General features: G+C 35.9%; 1 protein-coding gene across 2 annotated transcripts in view; it reads right to left on the bottom strand.

The window, feature by feature from the left end:
- Positions 1 to 248: 248 nt before the first annotated feature.
- Positions 249 to 11334, bottom strand: part of TINAG (tubulointerstitial nephritis antigen) — an 84615-nt gene continuing 73529 nt past the window's right edge. For both annotated transcript variants that reach the window (XM_024557927.4, XM_045193480.2), the window contains exons 10-11: positions 8504 to 8549; positions 249 to 565 (exon numbers count right to left, since the gene is read on the bottom strand). In XM_024557927.4, the coding sequence (XP_024413695.2) occupies positions 434 to 565; positions 8504 to 8549 (178 nt within the window). In that variant the 3' untranslated portion in view covers positions 249 to 433. The remainder of the gene's footprint in view (positions 566 to 8503; positions 8550 to 11334) is intronic.

The following is an 11334-nucleotide window of genomic DNA, read 5'->3' as shown; positions in this document are numbered from 1 at the left end:
GGGGAAAACAAACAAGCCGTGAATTAAGGAGGCATTATTTGGTTGAAAAAAGTGTAAAGATGGTAAATTAGCATTTGCATTGTCTTTGTTGTCTGTAGTCTTCATTGGTCAAAGGGAAGAGCCATACATTCACAAATGAATGCTGTGAACTTTTAAGACAAGCGCCATGACACCCTTTGTGAACTATCCGAGTGGAAAAAGGCATTGTCTTGAGAGAAGAGTAAAGGCAGAAAGGAACTTCACAGGCTGTGTTTTGGTGTACTCAGTAATGTAAAGAACGCAGAAGCACAGAGCCTGGGATAAGCCAAGGAAACAGGCAGATTGTAATAACAAGGTGAAGGGGCAAAGAATCCACTGTCACCGGAGAACCTCACAGTGTTTAATTTCAGTTTAAGGGGTTACTGAAATGCATGGCCTATGGAAATGCAGTATGTTACGGCTCATCTGAATTTAGATGGCCCCAAGCTGCGATAATCAACTTTTCAATGTCAGACTCGTTTACTCCTCGAAGAATCCTGAAATAGCCATTCTCTCCCCATGACTTTCCCCAGGAATTGGCAGCAATCTGCAAAAAAACAAAAAAAATGTAAAATCTGAGTATCATACTTTGATATTTTTAAATTCTGCCTGTAAAAACAAAGGGGACTCATAGGTAGCTTTAAATACCATTAGGCTTATTGTAAATTATAATTAAGAACCTACATATTTTCTAAATAAAAATAAAACAGTTCTATATCATCAGTTAGGTTAATATGCATGTATATTTATGTTGACAATAGCCAGAAAGGGTGTCGCACTTCTGAGGGCCCCAGAGGACAACAGTAACACATGCATGAGAGCTTGAAATGCCACATCAGAAGACACCCAATATACTGTCGCAGTCTCTACTACGTGAGTGGCCCCGTGCTGGGCACTTGAGAAACAAAGATAAATCATGTATCATCCTGTGTTTAGGGATCTTGTGGTCCAATGAAATGCGACCATCACAAGGCAAGTGATAAGGTAGAACTATGCAGAGGGTGCTCTTCGAGTCAGTAGAGGGGCACCTCTCTTATGTGGGTGGTTCAGGAAAGTTGTCATGGGGGAAAATGCCACGTAAGATGCTTGTTAAAGCTTGAGCATAAATTAACCAGATTTTATAAAAGGAGCAAGGGGAATTTAGGTAAAAGGAAAAAGAGCATAAACACCAAAGCATGAAGCAATATGAAGCAATGAAATGAAGCTGTGATATTGTTATAAAATTACATTATAAAACATAAGTAGGTGATAGGTTATGAGACTGTAATGTCAGGTAAGCAACTCTATCCTGAAAAAAATAGCAGTGAAAATAATGTCATGTTTTAGTGTTGCTTTCAGCATGAGAGCAAGCTGGACCAAAAAAACCCCAAAACATATTTTGATTGCATTATTTTGTAGAAAATGAGATGAATGGATTTAGGAAGGTTGACTCATGAACAAGGGAAATTTATCTAGTAAACTTGTCATAATTAAGTTGGAAGGCTTAACAGGGGCAGGGAAAATAGAGTGATAGATAAATGTTGAGAAAGTAAAACCAATGGGAATTAGAAATTTCCTTTCATTTTTTTAATTTTTACTTTTTAAGTATGAGGGTAGGTCCAGAATGTCTCCTGGGCTTAGAGCTTGAGGGAATAAGTGTACAGAAAAGCAAAAGCATTCATGCAGTATATATAAAAAAAAATGCAGGCCAAAAGGGCACACAGATGGGAGTCAGCTGACCACAACTAAATGCAACAGAAAAGCCCAATAAGTTAACAACTGAAATTATTTATGGGATTTGGTAAATTAGGGACTTCACAAAAACAGCTTCTACACTTACCTCACATTTATCCTACCCTAGGCCTAAGATGGAACATTTTCTCGGATGTGGTCTATACTGATATTCTCAAGGCATATAATGTTGCAGTGAGCTTTTAGTGTTTTCTACCATGTAAGAGAGGGCAGATTTACTCAGGATCAAATTGTCAGCTTTAAGAAAAAACTGACCCTTGCTGGTATAGCTCAGTTGGTTGGACCACTGTCCTGTACAATGAAAGGTTGTGGGTTCGATTCCCCATCAGGGCACATACCTAGGTTGCAGGTTCCATCCCTGAGTCAGGGCATATATGTGAGACAACCAATCAGTGTTTCTCTCTCAACCTCTCTCTCCTCCCCAACCCCTCTTTCTTCCTCTCTCTGTAAAAGCAATGAAAAAACTGTCCCCAGATGAAGATGAAAAGAAAAAACTGATTCTCATCATTTCTTTTAAGATTTGACTTTTTTTTGGCTTCTTTTTTTCCTGGCTTTACTGAGATATAATTGAAATATAAAACATATAAGTTTAAGGTATACAATGTAATTAGATACACATATGTATTGCAAAATAATTGCCACAATAGTTAGTTAACAGCTCTATTTTTTCATGTTTATGATTTTTGTGTGTATGTGGTGATAACATATAAGATCTACTCTCCTGGCAACTTTCAAATATATGAGAGGGGACCTCCCAAAAAATGAATCATCTTCTGGATGACAGGCCCCTTGTAATGTAGGCTTCGCCACTAGGTGAGTGTTCTAGGAACCCATCTGTATCAGTATACCAGCTGGTGTTGTGAGAGGCTGTGTTCGGCTTCAGTAAATTTTTTTTGAAGACAACACGTTTGCCCATCTTGTGATGGGTAATTTATGAGTGCACCTGCCCACACTGTGCTGAGTGTTGAGCAGTGTTAGGCCAAAAAATGGCATGATCCCCATGCCCCACCCTCCCTATTCGCCCCATCTAGCCCCAGCAACTTTTTGTCTCCCTAATGAAAAAGGTCTTCACAGGGAAACGTTTTGCTGATGTGGAAGAGGTAAAACAAAAAACAGCAGAAGTGGTAAAAGGCATCAAAATCGAGTTCAAAAACTGTTATGAGCAGTGGAAAAAAGTCTTGATAGGTGTATTGCATCAAATGGAGAGTACTTTGAAGGTGACTGAAGCTTAAACATGTAAGAATAAATACACAATTCTTTATTAATAAATTCTGTTTATTGCCCTCCCCTGTATAATACAGTAGCCATGTTGTGCATTAGAGCCCCAGACCTTACTCATCTGATGGTTAGGAGTTTGTACCCTGTCTCCAACATCTCCCCATCACCCCTACTGCCAAGACCCTGGCAACATTCTCTTCGCTATTCCTATGAGTTCAGCTTTTAAAAATTCTGCGTGTGAGAAATGCAATATTTTTCTTTATCTGTCTGACATTTCACTTAGCATAATGTCCTCAAGGCCCATCCATGTTGTCACAAAAGCAGGATTTTCTACTTTAAGGCTGAATAATATGTTATTGTGCAATGTACAGGGTGGGGCAAAGGTAGGTTTATCATTGTTTATATGGAAAATATAAAAATTAATAAATAATAATACAAGAAGAAACTGGTTCACACACTCACAACTATAAACCTACTTTCATCCCACCTTGTATGCACCCCGTCTTCTTAGTCCACCCATCTATTGACAGAACTGAGGGTGTCTCCATGTCTTGGCTATTGTGAATAATACTGCAATAAGCTGGGGAGTACAGACATTTCTTCAATATTCTTTTGTCATTTCCTTTGAATATATACCAGGAAGTGGGATTTTTGCATCCCTATATGGTGGTTTTATTTTTAATTTATTGAGGAGTCTCCGTACTGTTTTTACAGTGGCTGCAGCGATTTACATTCCCACGAGCTATGCACAGGGTTGCCTTTCTCCACATCCTCACCAGAACGACTCTCATCTTTTTGACAGCAGCCATCCTAACAGGTGTGAGGTGATATCTCAGTGTGATTTTGAGTTTCATTTCCCCGACTGTTACTGATGCTGAGCACCTTTTCACATACCTGTTGGCCACTTTGCGTCTTCTTTTGAAAAATGTCTTTAAAACCTTCGCTGATTTTTTAATCAGATTGTTTCATTTTTTTGCTATGGATCTGTTTGAGTTCCTGACAGATTTTGAATATTATCCTTTATCAGATACACAGTTTGCAAACATTTTTTCCCATTCTATAGATTGCCTTTTTATTTTGCTGATTGTTTCTTTGGTTGTACAGAAGCTTTTTAGTTTGATGTTGAATTTTGTATTTGTTGCTCGTGCTTTTAGTACCTTACCCAAAATATCTTTGCCAAGCCCAATGGCAAGGAGATTTTTTTTTCCTGCTTTCTTCTAGGAGTCTTACAGTTTCTGGTCTTACAATTAAGTTTTTAACCCATTTTAAGTTAATTTTTGTGGGTATTATAATACAGGGCTCCAAATTCGTTCTTCTGTATGTGGCTGTCCAGTTTTCCTAGCACCACCTATGGAAGAGACCATATTTTCCCCATTATCCTCTTGGCTTTCTTGTCAAGTACGAGGTGGTCAGTGGGTCTACATCTGAGTTCTCACTCTCTGCCATTGGACTACGTGTATATTTTTATGCTACTGTCACTCTGTTTTGATTACTACAGCTTTATAATAATGCCTGAAATCAGAAAGTGTGATGCTTCCAGCTGTTTCTCTTTCTCAGGATTGCTCTGGCTATTCAGGGTCTTTTGTGGTTTTGTTTGAATTTTAGGATTGTTTTATCTATTTCTGTGGAAACTGTCATTGAAATTTTGATAGGGATGCATTGAATCTCTAGATGCCAGTGGGTTGTATGGACATTTGAACAGTATTAACTCTTCCAGTCTATAAACATGGGGTAGCCTTTCATTTATCTGCTGCTTCTTCAATTTCTTATAATTTTTAGTACAACTCCTTGGTTAAATTTAGTACTTAGTATCTACTTATACTATTGTAAGTAGGATTTTTTTATTATTTCTTTTTTTAGATAGCTTGTTGTTAATGTATAGAAATGTACCTGATTTTTGCATGTTTATTTTGTATCTTGCAACTTTACTGAACTTATTAGTTCTAGTAGTTTTTTTTTTTAATTATTTTATTGTTGTTCAGTTACAGTTGTCTGCATTTTCTCTCCACCACTCCTCCCCACCCCAGCCAAACCCAACTCCCTCCCTTGCTTTCACCCTCCCCCTTGGTTTTGTCCATGTGTCCTTTATAGTAGTTCCTGAAAACCCTTCTTCCCACTGTTCCCCACCTCCCCTCTGGCTATTGTTAGATTGTTTTTAATTTTGATGTCTCTGGTTATATTTTGTTTACATTTCTCTTTTGTTGATTATATTCCAGTTAAAGGTGAGATCATATGGTATTGGTCCCTCACCCCCTGGCTTATTCCATTTAGCATAATGCTCTCCAGTTCCATCCACGCTGTTGCAAAGGGGAGGAGCTCCTTCTTTCTTCCTGCTGTCTAGAATTCCATTGTGTAAATGTACCATAGTTTTTTGATCCACTCATTTACTGACGGGTATTTAGGTTGCTTCCAGCACTTGGCTATTGTAAATTGTGCTGCTATGAACATTGGGGTGCACAGGTTCTTTTGGATTGGTGTTTCAGGGTTCTTAGGGTATAATCCCCGCAATGGAATTGCTGGGTCAAAAAGCAGTTCCATTTTAAGTTTTCTGAGGAAATTCCATACTGTTTTCCACAGTGGCCTCACCAGTCTGCATTCCCACCAACAGTGCACTAGGGTTCCCTTTTCTCCACATCCTCTCCAACACTTGTTTGCTGATTTGTTTATGATGGCCACTCTGACCGGTGTGAGGTGGTACCTCTTTGTGGTTTTAACTTGCATCTCTTTGATGGCTAGTGATGTTGAGCATCTTTTCATATGTCTCTGGGCCCTCTGTATGTCCTCCTTGGAGAAGTGTCTGTTCAAGTCTTTTGTCCATTTTTTAATTGGGTTTTTTGTCTTCCTGGAGTGGAGTCGTGTGAGTTCTTTATATATTTTGGAGATCAAACCATTGTCCAAGGTATTGTTAGCAAATTTGTTTTCCCATATAGTTGGTTCTCTTTTCATATTAATGCTGTTATCTTTAGCCATGCAGAAGCTTTTTAATTTGATGAGGTCCCATTTGTTTATTCTTTCCTTTACGTCCCTTGCTTTAGGGGACATATTGGTGAAGATGCTGCATGGAATGTTAGGTTTTCCCGCCAATGTTTTCCTCTAGGTCTTTTATGGTGTTACTACTTATATTTAAGTCTTTTATCCACTTTGAATTTATTTTTGTGTATGGTGTAAGTTGGTGCTTGAGTTTCATTTTTTTTGCATGTAGCTGTCCAGATCTCCCAACACCATTTGTTGAAGAGGCTATTTTTACTCTATTTTATGCTTCTTCCCACTTTGTCAAATATTAATTGACCATAGAGACTTGGGTTTGTTTCTGGGCTCTCTGTTCTGTTCCATTGGTCTATGTGCCTGTTTTTATGCCTGTACCAGGCTGTTTTGATTACAGTGGCCTTGTGATACAGTTTGATATCAGGTATTGTGATCCCTCCTGCTTTGTTCTTCTTTCTCAAAATTACTGCAGCTGTTCAGAGTCATTTATGGTTTCATATAAATTTCTGAAATGTTTGTTCTATATCTGTAAAGTATGTCTTGGGTACTCTAACAGGGATTGCGTTGAATCTATAAATCACTTTGGGTAGTATGACCATTTTGATGATGCTAATTCTTCCAATCCATGAGCATGGTACATGCTTCCATTAGTTTGTGTCTTCCTTAATTTCTTTCTTCAGTGTTGTATAGTTTTCTGAGTACAGGTCTTTTGCCTCATTGGTTATGTTTATTCCTAGGTACTTTATTTTTCTTGTTGCTATATCAAATGGGATTTTTTCCTGATTTCTGCTCCTGATATTTCATTGCTGGTGTACAAAAATGCCTTTGATTTCTGAGTATTGACTTTGTATCCTGATGTTTTGCCAAATTCATTTATTAGGTTGAGTAGTTTTTTGGTAGTTCTAATCATTTTTTTATGAAGTCTTCAGGGTTTTCTATCTATAAAATCATATCATTTGAGGAGACAGCTTCACTCCTTCCTTTCCAATTTAGATGATTTTTATTTCTTTTCCTTGCCCTATTGCTCTGGTTAGAATTTCTAGTACTACATTGATTAGGGGAAGTAAGAGCAGGCACATCCTTGTTTTGTTCTTGATCTTAGCAGAAAAGCTTTCAACCTTTCTTTATTGAGTGTAGTGTTTGCTGTGGGTTTGCCACATATGGCATTTATTATGTTAAGGTATGCATTTTTGTATACCAAATTTTCTGAGTATTTTTATCATAAAATGATGTTGAATTTTTTTCAAATGCTTTTTTCTATCAATTGAAGTGATTATATAAATTTTATCTTTCACTTTATTAGTATGTTATGTCATATTTATTGATTTGCATATGTTGAACTATCTTGCATCCCAGAGATAAATCTAATGTGATCAGGATGTATGATCCTTTCAATGTTCTGTGGAAGTCAGTTTGCTGGTTTTGTTGATAGTTTTTCCATCTATGTTCATCAGGGATATTTAGTCTATAGTTCCTTTTTTTTTTCAGTGTCCTTATCTGACCTGATATCACGTTGATTCTGGTCTCATAAAAGAAATTTGGGAGTATGTCTACTCTTCAATTTTTTTTTTTGGAAGAGATTGAGAAGAATTGGCATCAATTCTTTGTTTAATGATTAGTAGAATTCACCAGTGGAACCATCTTATCCTGGATTTTTCTTTATTAGGAAGTTTTTGAAAGCTTATTTAACCTTACTCACTGTTCTTTTGGATTTACTATTTCTTTATGATTCAGTCTTGGTACATTGTATGTTTTTAGGAACTTATCTATTTAATGTAGGTTATCCAATTTGTTGGGGAAATGTTGGTCAAAGGGTATGAACTTCTAGTTATAAGATGAATAAATTATGTGGACTTAATATGGAACATATTGATTATAGTTAATGATAATGTATTGGAATGTTGAAAGATGGTAAGAGAATATATCTTAAGTGTTCTCACCATACACACTAAAAATGGTAAGTACATGAGGTGATGGATGTGTTAACAAACCTTATTTTGGCAAGCATTTTGCAATACTTAATGTATATAAAATCACCATTTTATATACATTAAACTTAAACTTACTTCAAACTCAGTCTCCTACCCCAAATTATGTATATTAAAAATATAGGGAATATTTGCTTTCACTTCTCCCAGAAATACTTTTTTGTCTAGTTAATTATCTGATCCCAAAGGATAATAAAATTTTTCTTATCTCCCCTACATGTAAATAATTGACACAAATGTTACAAAGGCATCATCCACAGCATAAAGACTATAAGAATTCAAAGGTGATTGACACATATGAGAGAAATCTAACCATTAAAGTTTAATATAGATGACAATAGAAAAATACTGTTCTTTTTTTCCAATTGAAATAAGAGTAGTTGAGAAAAACTATTATTACAGTATTAATGATTATAATGAGATTTGTGTTGAAGACTATGCTGATACTACAAACAATAGCACAGTGACTTAGGATGTGACTAACTAATAGGAATCAGAGAGGAGAGACACATTCAATTCTGAAACATGTACTTCCCAGTAGAAATTCAAGGAGGGTTACGTACCCAGAATTTTTCTTTCCTCCCCTGGGCTCCTCTCAGTGTGCCCCATCTATAAATAATAATAATAATAATAATAATAATAACAACAATAACAATAATAATAGATAATAATATTGATATGATTTAAAATGTTTCAATTGCATCTTGATGAGATCGATAAAGATGTGGTACATATATATAATAAAATATTATTGAGCCAAAAAAAGAATAAAAGCTGGCCATTTTTGAGAACCTGGATACATCTAGACAGTATTATGCTAGTGAAATAAGTCATAAAGAGAAAGACAATTGCTTTACGATTTTACAGAGGTCTCCAAGTACTTAAAGATCCCTCTTTTATTTATATCTAGCCCTCTGAAACTCTACATAATGATATAAATTATAAATCACCAAGAATAATGATAAGAAAAAACAATGTCAATACAGATCATTGTTGTAGATAAGAGAATTTATGTTAAAATATTCATATGTATAAGTTGTTTTATAAAGTGGCTGTGCATCTAATGTGGAGTCTCTTTATACATGTGTATACAGGGAAATAAAATTCTGTATCCCCAGTACTGGCTCATTTTCAGTGTAGCATCTAACAGTTCATAAATAACCCAAACCTACAACATCTCATTTTTTCCCAAACCTACAACATCTCATTTTTTCTTGATTAAACCCAGTGAGGTAGATGTTATTAACATGTTCTGTTCACTAATGAAATAACATGGAGTGGGAAATATTGAGCCAGAACTCCAAATCCCATGCTCTGTGTAATATGTTCTATTGCTTCTCTTACAAATATAGAGTCCCCAACGACAGTGTGTCCTGAACAGTATCAATTCTATGTTGAGAAGCATATTGGCTACCACTTTCATGGCATTTCATGGGTTGTGAGAACATAGTTCTGCCCACATGTCGCCCCATCAATCCATCCCTAATATCCCAAATCTCAACATCAGAGCTCACATCAAGTCATGATGTGCCATAGCATCACACACGTTCCTGAAAGAGACACAAACTTGTTGTTCAAATATTTTTAACATGTCAGTTTGCAGAAAGTTATTCTATAGGGTACAGAATAGAATAATGGCGCCACAGAATGGAAGTGTTCCCTAAAGGTGACAGGTTTATAGTAGAGATCTTGACGCATTCAGGAAAACATATTAACACATTTGGATCCTTTGGCATGACAGTGATGTGGGTATAAGACACACTAAAGAACAATTTTTCCTTCTCTTGTCCCTGATAGAGGCTAGGAGTGGTAACTACACTGATTGCCACATCTCTTTTAGTTCTCTGCTGCACACAGGGGTAGACAGGAACACTTCAAGGTTTCACATATCTGGACAATATAATGGGTAAGTTTAAACTGATTCAATTTCCAAAATATTTTTGTAGTTTTGTAATTGCATTTACATCCTTTTAACTTTTTTAAAGAGTCATCATCACTGAAAAAACTTGCCAGTCACACATGTACCTCCAAATCTTTACAAGACATTATATACTTCAAGCACTGGATAGGTATCTGAAACTTCAAGTCATTTCTCCTTTATGAATGATATAGTCATTCATTGCTCCTTTACCATGGCTATTGATACAATTTCAAAAGCCTTTACCACTCAATCAAACTTTCTTTAGATGGTCTGGCTACTAGTTACTTAACATAAAATGTAAGACCAAATCAGAAGAATCTAAGGAAACATTTAACTCCAAAACTATACAGGCAACTGAGGAACATCATATCTGAGATCCTATCAGATTTGGCAAGAAATTGGGGTGGGAGGGTAGGCTTGCTTGAGGCACCAGGAGCCTCCAGTAAAGAACCTCCAATGAAGAAATAGGTATTCAGACATAGCAAGCTTGACCCAGTAATTAAGCCTTAATCAAAAGAGAGGAGGAGAAATTGAGAGTATCGCTGGTTCCCTATTATTCAGATCTATCCAAACTCAGCTCTCACACTGGACTCAAGAGAGTTAGGAGGTGGAGAAGGCAGAAATCAGATTTGTAATTAAAACCCAAAAGAGCTATTTTATGAAAAACTCTGTGTATTCTATAAAAAAACTTTAATAACACTCAAATAGAAGGCAATACTAAAAGCAGATAAAGTTTCTTTGTAAGATCTTTCAAACTTCTTGGTCTCCAACGCATCGAGGATGATGCATGGGAAAACAGAGAAATGCTCAACAGAGAAATGTTCAAAAGACATACAAGGAAAATACACCATGAAATATATATTGCATTCATGAATAAGGCCATTTTAGATGCCCCTAGAGACTCTCATAAATATTGAGACAGTGTTTGGGGACGTGAAGATCTAAAATTGTACATCGAGTTAACATTTAGTAACAAATAACTACACATCATTATATTCCAGCAGATTAGAAACCAACAAACTCTAAGAAAATAGAACATTTCCTCACAAAGGAAAAGATGCACCTCAGATTATAGTGGTATAGTTTTTCTTTTTCTAATATCACCAAATAAATTATAAATAAAATAAACTACCTTACTGTAGAAATATCTAAGTAAAAAAAACTATCACTTTTACTTATTTTGTTCAATTGCCTGTATTTTTCATACATTCCCATAAATTTTGTTATGATTATCTAAATAAAATTTTCAATGATATAATGGACAGCAATGATTCTAATCTGGCAAATCAACTCTTTGGAGTGCTGTAATTTTTTCTTTCAAGAAGCATTGCTCTTTTATACACCAATAATGAATTCTCAGAAAAAGAAAGCAAGAAAACAATCTCAGTTACCATTGTAACAAAAAAATGAGGTAACTAAGAATAACTTAACTAAGGAGGTAGAAGACCTATACTCAGAAAACTATAGGACATT

Source organism: Desmodus rotundus, chromosome 11, assembly GCF_022682495.2.
Source record: "Desmodus rotundus isolate HL8 chromosome 11, HLdesRot8A.1, whole genome shotgun sequence".
NCBI lineage: Eukaryota > Metazoa > Chordata > Mammalia > Chiroptera > Phyllostomidae > Desmodus > Desmodus rotundus.
Note: the sequence above shows the minus strand (reverse complement) of the source record. Positions and strands in the feature narration are given on the sequence as shown.